The sequence below is a fragment of the Gopherus flavomarginatus genome, chromosome 10, assembly GCF_025201925.1.
Source record: "Gopherus flavomarginatus isolate rGopFla2 chromosome 10, rGopFla2.mat.asm, whole genome shotgun sequence".
In the NCBI taxonomy this organism is placed as follows: Eukaryota; Metazoa; Chordata; order Testudines; family Testudinidae; genus Gopherus; species Gopherus flavomarginatus.
Genome location: NC_066626.1, coordinates 44,494,255 through 44,513,722, shown reverse-complemented (window position 1 = coordinate 44,513,722; position 19,468 = coordinate 44,494,255). Strand labels below are relative to the sequence as shown.

Below are 19,468 nucleotides of genomic sequence, written 5' to 3'. Positions count from 1 at the left end.
AATAAATTTTTGGACCCCATTTGAGATGCCTAGGACCTGATTTTTTGGAGTCCTTAGTATTGTATAGCACTTTATATATTCAAAGTCCAGCTCCCATTGACTTCAGTTGCAGCTGTGAGCACTCAGCACTACTGCAAATCAGGCCAAGGCTTTAAAGTCAGGTACCCATTAAATGAAGAACACAAATTAGTGACCTCCTATAAAAAGTTTGTTTTAAGTGACTTGACTAGCATCACATAGGAGCTACGTGGCTAGGGTGACCAGCTGTCCTGATTGTATAGGGATAGTCCTGGTACTTGGGGCTTTGTCTTATATAGGTGCCTATTACCCCCCAGCCCCGTCCCAATTTTCACACTTGCTATCTGGTCACCCAATCCATGGCAGAGACAGAATCCCAACCTCCATGGCAGCATTCTACTGCCTTAATCTACTGTCCTTTTCTTTCATGCAATTCCCTGCCTCATTCCCTACACAACTTCCAACTTCTGCAACAAATGAATCAGGGGTCATACAGACAACAACCATCATTAGACAAGCCTGATTCATTTTAAATAAAAAGTCATTTCAAAACAAAAAATCAAAATATTTTGTTCCATTAAGGTCAATTTGCTATTTTGCAGATTTTTTTCAATTTTATTTTTAAAATGTCGAAATCAGCATGTTCCTGTAGAAAGTTTTGATTTTGATGAAATGGCATTTTGCAATGGAAAAAAACATTTAATTGGAAAAAGTTTGAACCAGCTCTAATTATAATGTATACATGAAAGGAGGGTGAATTAAAGTTGTACAGGCAACCTTAATTTTGGTATTTTCTAACTTCAGAGTGCTTGACTTCGAACCTTAATAATGTTCTTTTAAAATAGTTCTGTTGTGTGTCATTTTTAAAAAGCAAACTGAAAAAAAAAACCAGAAATTCCATCATGTGGCATCATACTGACACCCAGATGGATTTTAGCAGGGTTGGAACCTTTAGATCCAGCTCACAGACCTCTGCTGCTTGAGCTAATGGAATAACTGATAGCAGTAGTAGGTTGTTATCCTCTCTATGGACCAGCACTAGAGGAGGCAAGGACACTCTGCTTTTGGGTTTTACAGATATTTGCTGGCAGAAGAATGGTGATTTTGAGTTTCATTCTAGGCTCTGGAGGGGAGTGTGCTCTAGTAGGCACATAATCTTCTGCCCGTCTCCCCCACCCCAGCATGACTTCTGCCCCATTTTCCTCATCTAGCCAGTCCCACTCTCCACTTCTCAGGCTTTGCATCCCAGTCACAGTCTTCTAGACAAGGAAGTTCTAGTCTCACCTCTCCAGACTCCCCATCCAGTACTAGTCTCCTTGCCCAGCTATTCCTAGTTTCCCCATCCTGGCGCCTCCTCTGATGTGTTCTCTCCCACATCCTGCCTCTGGTCATGCCTTCCTATCCCACATTCTTTGTCCCCACTGGATCCCAGTCCCAGTCTCCCTTACTGGGCTCATCATCCAATCTTTGCCCACCTAATTTTCCCAGTCTCCTTGCTCAGCCAGTCCCACTACCATCTAAACTCCAAGTCCCAATTCCCCTCATCACCCAGTTAGGCTCCAGCCCTACCCCTACCCCAAGGCTCCTTGTCCCAATCTACTTCCCCCACCTTCCCAGTAGGTTTTTTGTTTCTTCCTTCTGCATTCGAATGCAGCAGCTTCCTCCTCTTTTGTTCCCTGAACCAAGCGTGGGGAGGAGGAGGTTATTGAGGTACAGTAGAAAAGAGTAGGAGAGACACAGGTCCCCTGCTCTCTATTCAGTGCCCAGACCTGGCACGGTTTGCAGCAGGCCAGAGTTGCAATTACAGGTAAAGTCCTGCTCCACGCTGAGCTGTAGCATGCTCAGTGTGTACAGAATCTAAGAAGTCTCTACTGAGCATGTGTGAAGTACAGTTTTTCAAAAGCCTTATAACTTGGCCAGATTTGGTTGGATTTTTACAGAGATGGCAAAAGGAATATCCCTGACACCAAGGCCCCCTCCTGCTGAATTTCAAGTCCCTTCTTCAAAGCATGGGGTAGCTAGAGCTTTTCAAACAGAACATCACCAGCATTTTTAATATGGGTAAAACAATGTATTTTCCCCTAGTCTTGTTCTCAGAAATGGTGGAACCATTTTAGCTGAAATTTTCCAAAAAGAAATTCAGCCAGAGGCAGACACCCAGCATGGAAAATTTCAGGTTTGACAAATTTATAAGCAATTGAAAACAGGGTCTTATAATGGGAAGTGTTGGACAATCTTAGGTGGGACTGGTATCACATAAAAAGAGCTGGTAAGGGGAGGCTCGATGGGTCAAGTTTCACTTCTGAATCCAACTGGGATTGGTAAATGACTGAAAGTAAATCGATTGGTGGTTTCTGTATAGTAGACAGGGGACCAGATCCCCAAAAGTCCTTCCTTAGTCACCTTAGTTGGCATTAATTGGCACCTGCGGGCAGTCTACACAGAAAGATCAAGAACTCAGTGGCTATGAAGTGTGATGTGCTCTCATTCTAGAAGTGGTCCCTCAGAGTATGGCTGAGGCACAGTGGCAGGGCAGTGTGGAAAGGCTGCTCTACTGTGCCCCTGCTGGACCTTTCTTTAGTTCTTCAATACTAAAGAAATACTAAATTTCAACAATACTAATTCACTTGAAAAATAACCCAAAACCTCAAAGAACTAGTCATCAGTTTAGGAAATTTTTAAAATAAATGTCTTAAATACCCTAAATATGTCTCTAGTGAAGAAAGATATTACATTTATTTTTTTAAAATTAGAGATGGGGCTGAACTAAAGTCCTATATCCAAACCATAAACTTGGATTTGAAGTCACAGCTTGAACTTCTTTCTAGAAAGGACTGAATCCAAGCACCTTGAACTTTGATTTAGACCCAGATTTCAACCCCACCTTATTCTCCATGTTTGGGAATATTGAGATCCGTCATTTTAGGATATGTCTATACTATGATTTAAAAAAACCCATGGCCCTGAGTCTCTGAACCTGGACTCTAGCCCAGCAGTTCTCAAACTTCATTGCACTGCGACCCCCTTCTGACAACAAAAATGACTACACAACACTAGGAGCAGGGGCCTGAGCCTGCTCGAGCCCTCCTGCCCCGAGTGGGTGGGCCCAAGCCCAAGGGCTCCGGCCCGAAGCAGAGGGCCTGTAACTTGAGCCCTGCTGCCCAGGGCTGAAGCCCTTGGGCTTCAGCCCCAGGCAGTGGGGCTCGGGCTTCAGTCTCGGGCCCCAGCAAGTCTAAGCCAGCCCTGGTGACCCCATTGAAATTGGATCGTGACCCACTTTGAGATCCCGACCAACAGTTTGAGAACCGCTGCTCTAGCCTGAGCCCAAACGTCTAAACTGCAATTTAATAGCCCCCGAGCCAGTTGCAGCTGTGCTGTGGGTCTTTTATTGCAGTATGAGCATACCCTTAGGGGCCAAACCAATGCTCTTTGACATTAATGAGAGTCTTTCTATTACTGATTTCAGTGGGCATTGGATTGGGCCTTTAGTTCTGCCTATTCATTAGGTACACAGGTCAGAGCTAGAGTTTTGGTTCAGGTCCACTTTTTGTTTCCTCAGAGAAAGTATATATTTAAACATTAAAAACCAGCTTCTGCAAAATATTACTTGTTTAAGATCTACTATCCCTTTATTGCATTCATATTAGACTATGCAAAAGAATTTAAGGATGCAGAAGGTTATGCTTGAGTTGCCTTGGCAGAGTAGACTGCATAGGCCCTGCTTTATCCTCTGAATCACTCCAGTCAATTCCATCATTATTCTGTGTTAATTCATACTGAAAAAATCCATCCTCAATGTGTCCTCAGTTAACGTGGTATCTTGTGTAAAGGAAATAAATAATTATTTTTTCAACTCTTAGGGGAAAGTTATCACTTTAGAAAACAACCTGTCATTTAAAATTCTTTTTTTAATTTATGTCTGCTGTTTGGATTTAATTACAATTTAAAACATGTGCCGTGCTAAGTAATAAATACAGCAATATAGCCACATTCTATTTCAAATTAAAATGCACAAATTTAATGACTCTTCTGCTAAGAGCAATTAATCATGAATTCTTTCTAGTCTTTATAAGGGCAACACTTAATCAAGCATACAAATTACTAGTGTCCATCCTTCAGAGAAATGAACTGTGTTAAAATTCAAGCAAACATTTTCCGACTGTTCATACAAAGGGTTGCATAAGACAGTCATTGTGTTGCCACAAAACTTTCCCCATGATTTGCTGCTGATCAGCATATACTTCACCTCTTTTCCTCCAATTAAAAATTGCAAACAGAAAAGCTTTCCAGCACTAACAGACCCACGTGTCTCCTCATAGATGTGGAAAGTCACATGTTTCAGGAATGGCCAGACACCCCACTCTGGTACAGTATAAAAGCAATGTTAGTCATTGTCTCTCATTTTTAATAGCTCTCCTTTCATGGTTCTAATTTTGCCATTAGGAACTAAACATTACAGGAACTTTCCTTTTAGCATAGTGTAACCAATAAAGATGGATCTCCTTCATAGTAATGGTGTGCTTATAATTCAGCATTTACAGAAGGATTACAGGTCTTACCAGGATTTTCTAAATTTCATGTCACAAGTAGGAGATCCCCGGAATATATTTTTAATATATTTTCCTCTTTGGTTCCAACTTAACCAAGTGGTTGGTACTAAAATGATATGGGTGGCAGTCATTGGAGATTGGTTCAACCTCATATTTAAATGGTAAGAAGTTGTGTTTCTTTTAAAACTTTGTATTTTTTGTAATGCAAGTTTTTAGCTGCCTCAAGATTATAGTACTTCCTGTAACCTGTAGATTTACCTATGTAGTTTTGCCTTTTAAATATAAAATACAATGTGTTTCAAAATGCAGGTTTAACAAAATGAGAATGTGTGTTTACAGTGACATTTTGGTAAGCGAAGAAGAACACAAATGAGCATTTGTATGATTATTCTAACAATAAAAATGTTCATGTATAGCGTAAGGTGAATTATCCTTTCTGCTTTGTTTGGACCTTTCTACTCAGAGATCTTTTTATTGTATTTGTATAGTATTTACTGTTCTCTTTTTTGTTAGGATTTTATTTGGCCATCGTCCATATTGGTGGGTCCAAGAAACAATGATCTATCCCAATCAATCGAGCCCATGTCTTGAACAATTTCCTATAACATGTGAAACTGGGCCAGGTAAGGAATGTTTGTGGTTCAGTGTTGCACATATTGTAAGTATTACTTCAGCAAGTAGCAGTCAGTGATAGTGATTATACTGTAAATTTTGATATACCTGCTAAAAATAAAGTACAGTATGCAGGCACCTGAGCATAAAAATACTTCAGTAGAAATGTAACAGAGAACCTAAACATTAGATGTGTTAAGAGCTGAGACTACCTGGTCTGCGTATTGGTAAGAACTTTTGTTTCAATGTCTTTAACCTATGAAAGGAATCACTTTAAAAATGATAGTTATTACAGGTAGCAATGCTGGAGAACTGTCCTTCCAATAATTACTTTATAGCCCCAGAAATGCTGGATCACCTTTGTTGTGAAGTCATTCTTGGAGGTAGTTCTGCTGCAAGTGACACCAACTTGCAGAGAAGAGGTCCACAGAGATTTATTGAAGGTAAGTAGATGCCCTAGATTTGTCCTGTTCAGCACATCAAATGAACGAGTGAAATATTTTGATATCTAAGCATATATTCAAGTACATGTTGCCCAAGAGCACTCCAGATTAGAACAGGTGACTCTTATGGAGTTTGAGGATTTCTGAGCTACTGCAGCAATTTTTAGGGTCACAAAAGTAAAACAAATTTGTGATCACTGCTCTGATATTTAACCCCCTAATCCCTCTATTCTCTTCCTCCCAGAAGCTATTTAGTTTAAACAAACAAACAAACAACAGCCACCTATGTTCTAACTAAAGGGAAGCCTGAGTTATCTGTTCAGAATAGAACACCCCACTCCTGTCAAAGCTACAGGCTGGCACAAGAGAATACACTATATATGTGATATATTCATTGTAGTGTTTCACTGAGCACCCTCTCTGCTTCTGTTTTTACCTCTTTCTTAAGTGGAATGTAAATCCAGTACTGCTCAAGTCTCAAATGAACTTTCAAATCCATGAAGTTTGAAATTAAGCAAATTAAGCTCAGACATTCCAACTCTATACTGGATTTGACATGTTTATACAGCTTTAATTATGGCTCTTGTGAAATGGATTTTTTTCCCCAATATATGAGAAATGTGCAGTAATTGTTATTAATGTGCTTTGTGATTTTACAGGCTCTCATATGGATAAAAATGCTGCATTTTCCCCTTCTCTGTTAGCAAGATGCTGCGTCATACTTTACTCTAATTTTGAAGAAGAGACTTGAGCTTTTCTAACTGACAGTTTGTTTACTACTTTATGCATGGACCTGCTATCAGCTGTTAGGGTTGTTCTCTGTCTCACCTGATCATTAAATCACTTGGGACCCAACCCAAGGTGCTAAGAGCCTCCCTCAGCTCCTTTCAAGTGACTTCAGAATTGAGGGCACTCAGCCTCTTGCAATATTGAGACCTTGCTTACATACCAGTTAGTGTGTTTCCACGATTCATTGGAACAAAAATCCTGTTTCTTCCTGTTTAAGAAGAACTCATTTTTATTTTACTCAGTATGGCCTTTTCCAAATGTGTTATTTAAAATGTTTAAATATGTAGTTTAAATGAGAAGACTAGAGCAGCAGATGTACTCTGACATGAATATTTAAATGAGCAAAGTAGATAAAATAGTGAACAACATAAGGACTGCAGATAGCTTGAACTAAAAACCTGTATCTGGACAATCTCAAACTTTGGGATAGAGGTTCTGGAATTTGAATTTGGATCTAGATCTGAATTTCGCAGCTGGCTCCAATGAGCTGAACCAAACCCCCCGATCCAACCCTCTCACAAATATTGGTGGAGTTTCGAAATGTGGGTCTAAATTTTGGAATTTAGGCCTATCTCTAATAAACACATTGCATATGGGGTATGATAAACATTTTAAGATGAAAAGACTAACAATAGCAAGTAAAAAGTGTTTTCAAACACTGAAATATGAGATCATAAGTTGGTTTAACCAATAAAATGAATTCTAATGTGTGGAAAATGCCATGCAAGTACCTTTTGAAAAAAAGAAGGAATGAAGGAATCATGATCAAGAATCTCCTAGCCAAGTCCAGAAAAGGTATGTAGGTGGCACAGAAATCAATGTAATTTTCCTTCTTAGATGCCATTTTCTACCTTACCAAGATATCCCATACCTTTGTGAACTAGGAATTGGTCAGAACATTTTCTCAAGTGAAAAAAATGATTTCCACTGCCTACCAAATAAGCCCTACAAACTTTTCTACTCTTCTAACTGCACAAGAAGCCACGTTGCATCATCTTAACACATACAAAGTCAGATTATCTGCCATGTCTGAATCTCCCCTATCTGAGTTTTCCTGTGGCATAATGGAATCCCCAGAGGGGTTAGAGCCAGCATACTCAGCTCTAAGCTATTTCTGCAGCCCCTAGCTGGGAGGGCATGCTGGGACTGGGAAAGGGTGTGTTAGAGGTAGTGATGTGAGGAGCAGGAGTGGCTGGAGCACACTGCACTCCAGTTATACTAAATGGGTGCATGGATTTGGGGAAGCATTCTGAGCTGACACGTGCTAGAGACACCTTTAGGCAGTAGCCTCTGCACTACTCAAGCCTGCACCAGGGCTGAGGACCAGTGAGAACTGGGAAGCCATAACCTCCCTCCACCAAATGTAAATCTGATGAAGCCAAGAATCTAACCCCTGGTATGTGCAGAGAGAACTGCCATAGTAATTTTATGAATTACTTCACTAGCAGCATTCCACTAGGATTAGATCTTTGGTCAGCGCCACAAGATGTGGGTGAAATCCTCTGCATCTCCACACTGCCTTCAGTATGCTTGAAAATGGCTTCTGTTAAATTTGGGTAAGGTTTGAGCATTGGCCTGCTAAACCCAGGGTTGTGACTTCAATCCTTGAGGGAGCCATTTGGGGAACTGGGGTAAAAATCTGGGGATTGGTCCTGCTTTGAGCAGGCAGTTGGACTAGATGACCTCTTGAGGTCCCTTCCAACCCTATGATTCTATGAAATAATAAAGCATTCAATATGCAGACATTTGTTTATATTGAGTCCCCCATTTGTTGCACTGCTATACAGTACTGTTAATTAATTCCAAAATGTTACAACATTATTTCATGAGAAGGGATCTATTGAAATCTTTTCCCATACCAATTTTCATTCAATTTTCAACACTTTTGGTATTGTGTCAAACTGAACATAAATAAGCCCCTTTCTTCCAACATAATAGAAAAGACTTTCCCCCCTCCCCTTTTGAGGATCTACAGAAAATATAGCTTCCTAACTGAGGAAACGGACAAAATGACAATTTGGAAGGGCTATCTGAAGTCTGAAATTGCTCTAGCATATTTTACAATTTATTGATACAAGGAGATCATTCCCTGCTTCTCCCATATTTCAATGTACACCTGTCTTCCATCTAAGCTGTATTCTGTATATTTTTCAGAGGGCAGCCGTGTTAGTCTGTTTCAGCAAAAACAACAAGGAGTCTTGTGGTACCTTAAAGACTAACAGATTTATTAGACCATAAGCCCACAAAAGCTTATGCTCTAATAAATGTGTTAATCTTTAAGCTGCCACAAGACTCCTTGTTCTGTCTGTACACTTTGTGGCTCTGTTCATATCAGCACTATAATACAAAGTGCTTTTTCTTTCTATCCTAAAGAAACTATCAGACTAACATAAAATGACTTCCCTTAGGTAATTGTAAGGATAGGCTGCCTTCCCAATATCCATCTAATCAATGTCTGTTTTGTACTTGACATGCCACAATCCACCATAAGGTTCCCTTAGGTTTTTTAGTTTTTACTGTTTTGGGCTCATTGATTGTTTGAATAACTGATGATTCTTTTTCTATATTCCAAACTTGTACTAATGATTTTTAAGTTAAAATATTCCTTTTTTTCTTTTAACAGGAAGCCCATCTGGCCATGCCATGGGCTCTTCTTATGTCTGGTATGTAATGGTAACAGCAGCACTTAGCTACACGATGAGGTGGAAAGATGAATCTGCAATTACACTGCACAGGTCAGTCAGTTTCTGATATTCTGAAACCTTTATTTTGATGGATTTATATATTTAGTTTAGATAAACATTATTATAGCAAATATTTGTAATTCATTTTTGGGCCACTTCACTTTTAAATTGTTAACATGTCTTCATTCTTACAGGTTTTGGACAAAGAATTAGACTAGCAGTTCTCAAACTGTGGGTTGGGACCTGTGACGAACTGGGAATGTTCTTAATGTTTTCTCTGAATACTGTGTTGGTGCCTCAGTGTCCCCATGGCAGTTCTTAAGTATCTGGCAGAGCAAAGGGCCAGTGCACCTAAATGCCTGACACTCTGTCTTCTAGCAACTGATGGACTGGGCCCCTCCTCTCTAAAGGTGCCAACTGAAGGTGTTGGAGACAAAGAGATCAGGTGACCTCCTGGCCCAGGAAAGGGGCTGAGCAGAGAGGAGGGGTTGGGGAGGGGCTGTTAGTCTGGAGCTGGCTGGGGTCAAGGGTGGAGGGCAGACCTGGGGGTCTGGCTCACTGCTCCCCAGAATGGACCCAGCCGAGGGGTCCGGTTTGCTGTATCTACAAGCTCTGTTTAAGACCCTGTTCCTGTCATCGAATAAACCTCTGTTTTACTGGCTGGCTGAGTCACGTCTGACTGCAAAGTGAGGGTGCAGGACCCTGTGGCTTCCCCAGGACCCCACTTAGGCGGGCTCGCTGTGGGAAGCGCACGGAGGGGCAGAGGATGCTGAATGCTCCAAGGAGAGACCCAGGAGGTGAAGACGTGTGAGCTTCTTGCCCTGAACAAGTCTGCTCCAAGGGAGAGGAGGCTCCCCAAAGTCCTGACTGGCTTGGTGGGGAGCAGTTAGAGAGCATCGCCTGGTGACTCCGTGACAACTGGTGGCAGCGGTGGGACGTACTGCACCCCGTGAATGGCGCTGCTTGCAGTAAGTGACTGGGGAGCAGTAAAACAAAGGAGGGATAATGAGGACCAGGTGTGCTGAAGGCTCAGAGAGGCACGGTTTCAGGGGGCAGTTAACCTCTGGGAGTGTGTGACCAGCGAGAAGGACTGTTGGAGTAACGGGGTCCCCCTGAGGACTGCAGCGAGCAGTCTCAGGGGCGGAGGAGCTTGCCACTCAACCCTGGGAGAGAGAAGGATTTTGCAGTAGCAGGGTTCCCCTGGGGATTGCAGGAGCAGTCCCAGGGGCGGAGGAGTCTGCAGCTCGACCCTGGCAAAAAGGTGGTGATCACGAGAAGGGCTGGCATACCAGGGGTTCTTCCTGGAAACCATGGGGGAGCCAAGAGCACACAGGCCTGTGAGTCCAGAGCCACTTGGGAACGGTGAAGTGATGGCCTATCACCATCTCCTTAAGAAGGACATTGTGATCCTGTGCACAAAGAGAGGGTTACGCATGGGGAAATTCACCAAGGCACAGTTAATCGTGCAGTTGGAGGAGAAGGACCGCTCTGAGGAGCAGATTCCTGGCCCAGATGGGGCTACAAGAGGATCTGAGAGCAGCTGGAGCATCAGCCAGGCATCCCCGGGAGTCTGGTCCCCAATCAGACGAGGGTCTTCACGATTGGGTTCCCCATCAGGAGATTGGAGACGGATGGGATGGGAGCAGAGCCCAAGAGAGCGAGAGGACTGTGAGAGAAAGCAAGAGCCCGAGGAAAAGCTGCAGGAGAAGCAGCAGCAGCGTGGACTGGTGATGGTGGAGCAGAGAGACATAGGGGGCTGCCCAGGGGTCAGTGGGGAAACATGCCTGTAGGGGCGAGACCCTGGGACAGAGAGAACTGTGGTGGTGCAGCCCCAGATGCTGAGGGACTGTGGGACCTGGGTGAAGTTCCCTGGGGTGAAGCCCCTCGCCCTGCCTATGGCCCAGATCCCTGTGCAGACGCAGGAGGGGTCGGGCTGGCTGGTAGTTGGGGTTCTCCAGGATATCGGCTTGGAGGCCCTGTTGGGGGGTGACTGTCTCCCCATGGGACAGGATCCAGGCCCCGCTCCTGTAACGGCCGAGGGTTTGAATTCAAATCCAGGGAACCAATTGGCTAGGATGGAAATGGTCATTGAAAATGCAAATGACCTGGCTGGCAGGGGGGAGGGGCTGCTGGGCTCAGGATACCTGCCTACCTGTAACCAGCCCCCTGGGGCTGAGTGGGAGGGAGAGATGCTCCCTGCCCCCCTGCACACCGGAGAGGGGGCTCACGCTGGCTCTGTTGCTGTGACCAGAGCAGAGAGCTCGCTGCCTGCCCCCACTGGGACAGCAAGGGCAGCGCTGAGCACGGGGGGAGCTGAGACCCCAGCGGAGTGGGGGGACACCCAGGCAGGGCAGGTCAGCTGCCAAACAGGTTTGCCTGGTCCAGACATGCTGCTGGGAAGTGATTACACAGCAGGGAGGGAGCTACCAGGGACAGGGCTCAGGGGGGCTGTGACCCCAGGCTCAGCCAGCTAGAGGGAACAGGTCCCACTCCCTGCCCCAGCTGCTGAATCCAAGACCGAGCTGCAGAAGGATCCCTCCTTGGAGAAGCTGAGGGAACTTGCTGGCCACAGCGCTGCAAACCCCCTTGGGGAAGGCTGCAGGGACAGAGTCCTGCAGGAGGAGGGATTCCTGTACCGGGAATGGGCTCCCCAAGGGGAAGTAGAACTGGGGGGAATCGGAAGGCAGCTGGTGGTGCCCCAGGAATCCACAGGGTTCTTCCCATTTGAGCTGCTGGATGGGAGGAGAGTGAGGGGACCCCTGGACCTGAAGGGGGAGGATTGGATGGAGAGGGGGGAAGACCCCCTGGGGGATCTCATCCCTGAGGTGGGAGACAATCTCCCCATCAGGTGTTCCCCGTTCAGAGTCACTGGGAAAGCAGCCCAGAACCTGGAGAGAGAGGTCAGGGACATGCTGGCTTTAGATGGGATCCAGCCGTTTTACAGCCCATGGGCCTCACCCGTGGGGCTGGTCCCCAAGGGAGAAAGGATGATCTGGTTTTATGGGGGCTATCAGAAGCTTAAAGCCATCACAATGTCCGATGCCGACACCATGCCTAGGCCTGGGGAGATTCTAGACAAGCAGAGGGCAATGGAGAACTTAGCCCTGGCAGACACTGATAACATGTGCATCTTTAGCCAGACCTGGGAGGAACAGGTGTCCCAGGTGAAGAGGGGGCTGGGCTGCCTCAAGGAGGTGGGACTGACGGTAAAAGCTGGAAAGTGTAAGGTGGGGACGGCAGAGGTGTTGTGTCTGGGCCACAAAGTGGGAAGTAGCTGCCCAAGCCCAGAGCTGGCAAAGGCCAAGATGGGGGCTCTTAACCAAGAGAGCCCAAATCACAGACCAGAGGGCTGGGAAAAGACCCAGTCCCAGCTTGAACCCCAGGGGTATTGGGGTGGCAAAGGGTGTGGGCTGCATAAACCTTCCCACATGCGGCCTGCAAGTGCCATCAAGCACACCCGACCTAAGGGAGGGCGTGAGACTGGACTGTCCTGGTGTAACTCAGACCAAGGAATGGCAGAGATGCTGGTGCATCCATGGGAAAGTTGGTGGGTTTGAACTTCCCCAGGTCACTGGCTGGAGTGACCTCGCTCAGTTCGGTCTCGAAGGGGGGAGAGATGTGACGAACTGGGAATGTTCTTAATGTTTTCTCTGAATACTGTGTTGGTGCCTCAGTGTCCCCATGGCAGTTCTTAAGTATCTGGCAGAGCAAAGGGCCAGTGCACCTAAATGCCTGACACTGTCTCCTAGCAACTGATGGACTGGGCCTCTCCTCTCTAAAGGTGCCAACTGAAGGTGTTGGAGACAAAGAGATCAGGTGACCTCCTGGCCCAGGAAAGGGGCTGAGCAGAGAGGAGGGGCTGGGAGGGGTTGTTAGTCTGGAGCTGGCTGGGGTAAAGGGTGGAGGGCAGACCTGGGGGTCTGGCTCATTGCTCCCCAGAATGGACCCAGCCGAGGGGTCCGGTTTGCTGTATCTACAAGCTCTGTTTTAGACCCTGTTCCTGTTATCGAATAAACCTCTGTTTTACTGGCTGGCTGAGTCACGTCTGACTGCAAAGTGGGGGTGCAGGACCCTGTGGCTTCCCCAGGACCCCGCTGGGGCAGGCTCGCTGTGGGAAGCGTACGGAGGGGCAGAGGATGCTGAATGCTCCAAGGAGAGACCCAGGAGGTGAAGACGTGTGAGCTTCTTGCCCTGAACAAGTCTGCTCCAAGGGAGAGGAGGCTCCCCAAAGTCCTGACTGGCTTGGTGGGGAGCAGTTAGAGAGCATCGCCCGGTGACTCCGTGACAGACCCCAAAGTGGGTCGTGACCCCATTTTAATAGGGTCGCCAGGGCCCACGCCCCACCACTCGGGCCGAAGCTGAAGCCTGCGATCTTCAATACTAGGCGGCTGGGCTCACATTACAGACCCCTCGCCCAGGACTTCAGCTTTGGCCAGCTCGCCCACTTGGGGTGATGATGTTCAGGCTTTGTCCCCCCCGCTTGGGTGGGCTCAGGCTTTGGTCCCCCCCTCTTAGGGGTCACACAGTAATTTTTATTGTCAGAAGGGGGTCGTGGTGCAATGAAGTTTGAGAACTGCTGAATTAGAATATAGAGGAGATTTGTATTTTTCTTTGGAGTGACATCTAATTAACTTGCTGCCATTGCATTAACACAGATCTGAACCTGTCTCCTTTAAACACTACAGGAGTGGGCCAGGTCAATAATGTTGGCAATCTTGATTTATATTCAGTGCCTTTCTTTGTCTGATCTACTGGTTAGTGCATTAAATTTACCACTTTGGGAATGGTCATCCATATTTTATTCTAAAGAAAATACTCATAATATTGGCACAGACAGCATGTTACTCAGTTCTGTGTAAAAGCTTATGACTGGCTGGATATTTTACCACGATTGAAAGGACTGTTATTCGATTGCATGGATCATGAGTTTAATTATGCCTTCATGATGATAAACACATGGAAAAATACATTGGACACTTTAGCTTTCAATTGATATCTTACAGCAAAAACAAAGCATCTGATCTTAGATCCTAAAGTATTAGTGTCTGATCCTGAAGTCTTTAATCGGGTAAAATTCCATTAAAGTAAATGGGTTTGCAAGATCATACCATTATTCTAACTGTTTTATTTCAGTATCTGGCTCCAGGTTTTGATCATCTGTCTCTACACTGTTGAATTTGTACCTCTATCTGCTAAAAATATGGGACCCAGTTGAATGATGCACAATGAAATATAACATTTTGGATTTTTTAAATTTCATATATACAATTTCTTTTTCTTTCATAGACTTACCTGGTCATTCCTCTGGAGTGTGTTTTGGATTATTCAGATCAGTGTGTGTGTCTCTAGAGTATTCATAGCCACACATTTCCCACATCAAGTTATTCTTGGAGTAATTGGTGGTAATATTGCTTATTCTTACTCTTTGCAACATAAATATATTATCTGAACATTTGTTTTAAGTTTAAAAACAAGTCATAGGCATTCAAAGGGCTTTTTATGCTGTCTCTCTAGAGCTGCATGTGATTTCTGGGGAGACTACAGGTTTGAATATATTGTTATTATTATTATTTATTATGTATTTGTATTACTATGGCATGCAGAAGCCCTAGTTATGGGCCAGAAGCCCATTGTGCTAGGTGCTGTACAAACACAGGATAAAAAGATGGCCCCTGCCCCCAGGAGCCTACATTCTCAGTATAATACAGCCTTTGGGTAACATTTTCAAAAGCACAAAAGTGTTTTAGGAGCCTAGTCCCTTTTTTTTTAAAGGAACATAGACACCTGGAAGCCTGAGTCCTGTTGATTTCCTATGAGGCCTAGGCTCCTAAGCCCCAGCTCAGTTGTAAAAATGGGATATGGCACTTTTGAAAATGCTTCCCTTAGTCACTGTCTGATCTCAGAATGATTGGCACATTAATTCCAGGGGAACTCCCTATGCTACTTTCCATGTGCAAATCAGCATGTTTAGTGCTGAGCCAATGGTTTGAAGCTACTGGGGTCCATCTCTGTTCCTCTTCATTGCCAAGAAGGGGGTGAATGAGGAAAGGGAGAGAGATGAAAAACGTCTCCCCCTCCAGCACTCAAAAAGAGAAAAGGACTAAGAGCATAGATAGGCTTGATTCACCCGTGAGAGTAGGGAGTTGCAATCTGCATCCCTCTCTACCGGTGGGGTAGCATCTGAAGAGTATGAAAAAGGAGAGAGACAGAGAGACTGGCCTGTCTGGGTTCATTAGTGAAAAAACTACATGTCTCTTCTGAAACTGTGGCTCTTGGCATTTTAAGTAACGAGGTAGACACATTATTTTGACTTGGCAGTTTTGGAGAAAAATGAGGTTTTGGGGTGTACTATAATAGTGGAAAAACCATACATATTCTTTTTCTTTAAGAGGTTTAATTCTGCTTTTTAGAGGTAGGCCTTGGAAAGCAATATCTTTTTCAATATCCAAAAGCACAGTGCCCAGCCTAATATTGCACTTCTAATTCACAGGAATGCTTGTTGCTGAAGCATTTGAACATACCCCTGCTATCCAGACAGCGAACTTGAGAACGTACATCAAGACAAATTTGTTTCTATTCATCTTTGCTCTTGGCTTTTATCTGCTTCTCAAACTTATTGATGTTGATCTTCTATGGTCCGTTCCAAAGGCAAAGAAATGGTGTGCCAATCCAGACTGGATAAACATTGACACAACTCCGTTCGCTGGACTGGTGAGAAATTTAGGTGCACTCTTTGGGTTAGGTCTTGGCATTAATTCTGAAATGTTCATCATGAGCTGTAAAGGTACAAATGGATATAAGATGAGTTTCAGACTACTGTGCATAGCTGCTTCTTTAGTTACCTTGCAGCTGTTTGATTTTATCAAGTTACCCACACATACTGAGTATTTGTTTTATGTTCTTTCTTTTTGTAAAAGTGCAGCCATACCTCTTACTGTAGTTGCCTTGATTCCGTACTGCATGCACTTGTTAATGAGGCCAACTGAAAAGAAGTTAAATTAGATGAACTTTAAAATGTGGGTGCATTTAGATACAGGTGGTGTTCTGTGACCCACTACATAGGTAATTATTTTGGTACTCCATTCTGAACAGTGGTGGGTGTCACTGTGTGTTTGATGTGCTCCCGGTAAATCCCATGCCCAAAGGCAGTACATCCAGGAATGACACTGTCATGTCAGAACCACTGATTGGCTTGCATTTTGACTTCATTCCCAGAAGTACTGCAAGGATTGACAATGCAGTATGGCTGCCTAACACCACTGCGGGTATACACATGTTTTGATGCGTGTTGGGATTAGCCACAGTTTGTAGATTTTCTAGTTCTTGTACACTTTCAGTTGGATGGTGCTTCATCTCCCATATCATCATTTCATTCCACTTTCCATTTTATATATATATAAATGCTGCATGTTAATCTGCTGGAAAATTAGGTGTGAAAAAATCACACTAACTCAACCACATGAATACAGCCATGTAGTGTGGTGAAGTTCTGTATAGTTTGCCAAACTTTAGATTTAACTTAGTGTTTTCTGAGCGAAGCATCTTCTGAATCAGGAAAGAAGAAGAAAATATTTTTAAAAAGATTAGTCTGAAATAATTTAATTTCAGTCCACTTGATTCTATTTCTAGGGCTATTGACAGAGCAGATAACTTTGTATTGATATGTTGCTTTTTGTATTTTTCTTTCAAAAATAACTAAATGCAAAATCTTGAAATGAAAAGGCAATAAATTCTATTTACTAAAACTACTATACATTTAACTTTGTGGAAATTCATGAACATAGCGCATGAGGGTAGAGATAACTCAGTGGTTTGAGCACTGGCCTGCTAAACCTAGGGTTGTGAGTTCAATCCTTGAGGGGCCACTTAGGGATCTGGGGCAAAAATCAGTACTTGGTCCTGCTAGTGAAGGCAGGGTGCTTGACTCAATGACCTTTCAAGGTCCCTTCCAGTTCTAGGAGATAGGATATCTCCAATTTTTTTTATTGTTATTTTTAAATCAGTGTTATTTGGGTATGCATCTGCACAGGGTAACTGCAGAAAGTCATACAGCGTGAATTCATGTAATCTCAACACACCTCCTAGTGTGTTATGCATGGTCCTGTCTTTCCAACGTAAATCAGTCTAATAATCTCATTTAAAGAGTATCACTATTTGGGGGTGCAATTGGTCAAGGTAATTCTTTGTTGCCATACAGTGAAAAAGCGATTCAAGAGTAAAACATGACATGCTTGTATTTGGCCAACTTTGTTTGCCCGACCACAGAGATAACTATTATTATATTATTATAATAAATGTAACAAACTCATTTGTGAATTGATTATGCTGATTAATTTGCTGCTGTAAATATATAATGTCAATTATATCCCTTTTTACACATTTTAATGCACTTCTATCATTGCTCATTGACTTTCTACGGGAATTTGTACACTACCCGCTGGATCAGCAGGCAGTGATCAATCCAGCGGGGGTTGATTTATCACGTCTAATCTAGACACGATAAATCGACCCCCTAGCGCTCTCCCGTTGACTCCTATACTCCACCGCTGTGAGAGATGCAGGCAGAGTCAACGGGGGAGTGACAGCAGTCAACTCACTGCAGTGAACACACCGCAGTGAGTAAGTCTAAGTACATAGCCTCCAGCTATGTGAATAACATAGCTGAAGTTGCATAACTTAGATTGATCCCCCTCCCCCGGTGTAGACCAGGCCTAAAATTCATATCCCATGTAATTTCTGGGTGTGATACCTTTTCAGAGCACAGCTGAGCTATATTGTATTGGTGCCTCGGATAAGGTTTTCAGATCCTACACTAAGGCGAAGGGAAGGGCTGGAGCAGTATTGAGCCTGGAAGACTCTGCCCCTCAGGCATCTTGGCTGAGGGTTAGATTAGATGACCCTTGCAGTCCCTTCTAATCCTATGGTTCTATGATTCTACTGGCCAGCATGCTCCTAGGGACAGGACCAATATAAAAGAAGCTCCAGTAGCCCCAGGCAGGAGGGAGACAAGAGGGAAGCCATTTCCTGAAGAAGCATCGTTTTGCAACAGCAGAAGAAACCTCTACTGAGAGGGGTCTGGATGCAAGTCTTCCCCTCTTGACACTACCCAAGAGGGAGGTAGAACCAGAGGCAAGGGCTGACTTTAGCCTGTGGGAGTTCAAGGCAAGGACTTTAATTCAACTACTTGTACTCCATTCCCCACTTCCTATGACCATCACTGGAACTTCCATGTGCCCTAGTGATCCCTGGTTGCTGCCATAGCCTTTTGGGACTATTGAAAGCTGGTTTAATTTAGAACTGCCCTCAGAATACTCTAACTTACCCCTGGGAACCAAACCAGTGGGCAGGCACCTTTGCCCTCCCCTCCCTGAGTTGTGCCATGCACTCCTTGGCCTTGGTGGAGGATCTAGAACTGTATATTCAGACATGCACAACACATTTTATATTCTCTTGTGCTAAGCGGGAGCATAATAGGGAAATAATACTGCAACAGCGAAAGCTTACTATGTATTGATTGAGTGCTACCAATGTGCTCAGTGTTATACGGACATCCAAGATTACATAGTCAATCTCACAAGGAACTTGCTATCTACTGACACTGCATCTACTGCTTTTTAGAGACATGAACAAAGGTCAAGTTCCTACTTGAACTGCTTTATATTCTGTCTGCAAGTATCTGAAAACATCCTAAAAACAAGAAGGATGTCAGACATGCATAAGAGCGTCTATATCTGCACTAAGTGCTTTATCTGGCTATTTACAAAGCATTTTCCTCTTCCTCGATGCAATCATTTGTGACAGTTCAGTGCAGAGTGAATAGTAACAAAATTTAGGCAAAGCTTCGTGCACATCCTTCAGCAGTCAGAAATAAAACCTCTAAAGAAAAGTGCTGGAAGTTAATGTGAACTCAGTTTGCAAGGCATGAAAGGCTCTATCTTGTAGCCCCAAATCTGTGAAATACTGTTCATATCAAGGAGGAGACATTTTGGTTTCAGATCCCAATATTCATCCCATGTTAACTGTGCTTTCTATAAAATTGTAACAATGGCCTAAGGGAATTTTAATTGTATTTTCAGCAATGTTGATAGATTAACAGATTGGCCAGAAGGAGGTTATTTCATGACTGTTATAATTATTTTGCACTAGGAATTAGATAAATATGGAAATCATTTTATATTATCCTAGGAACTCTTAATATTTGGGTCTTTCATGCAAAGAGTATCTGTGAACTTGGATGGCAACTTTTCTTGGTTCCAGAAATTGCAATTTTTCCCAGTAAAAGCACATCCAGTACTGAGAACAGGCACCAATGCATAGGAAAGTCAGGAATGGATTACAACATACAGGGATAATCCATAACATTACTGTTTTC

General features: G+C 43.9%; 1 protein-coding gene across 5 annotated transcripts in view; it reads left to right on the top strand.

Annotated features, from left to right (window-relative positions):
• G6PC2 (glucose-6-phosphatase catalytic subunit 2) overlaps nucleotides 1-16,845 on the top strand; it is a 29,574-nt gene extending 12,729 nt beyond the window's left edge. For 4 of the 5 annotated variants that reach the window (XM_050916290.1, XM_050916291.1, XM_050916289.1 and 1 more), the window contains 5 exons: nucleotides 5,082-5,191; nucleotides 5,519-5,623; nucleotides 9,036-9,147; nucleotides 14,383-14,498; nucleotides 15,587-16,845. In XM_050916290.1, coding sequence (XP_050772247.1) covers nucleotides 5,125-5,191; nucleotides 5,519-5,623; nucleotides 9,036-9,147; nucleotides 14,383-14,498; nucleotides 15,587-16,098 — 912 coding nt within the window. In that variant the 5' untranslated portion in view covers nucleotides 5,082-5,124 and the 3' untranslated portion in view covers nucleotides 16,099-16,845. Of the gene's footprint in view, nucleotides 1-688; nucleotides 4,730-5,081; nucleotides 5,192-5,518; nucleotides 5,624-9,035; nucleotides 9,148-14,382; nucleotides 14,499-15,586 lie in introns of those variants that run through there. The other variant, XM_050916292.1, reaches the window with a different exon arrangement.
• The last annotated feature ends 2,623 nt before the right edge of the window (nucleotides 16,846-19,468 follow it).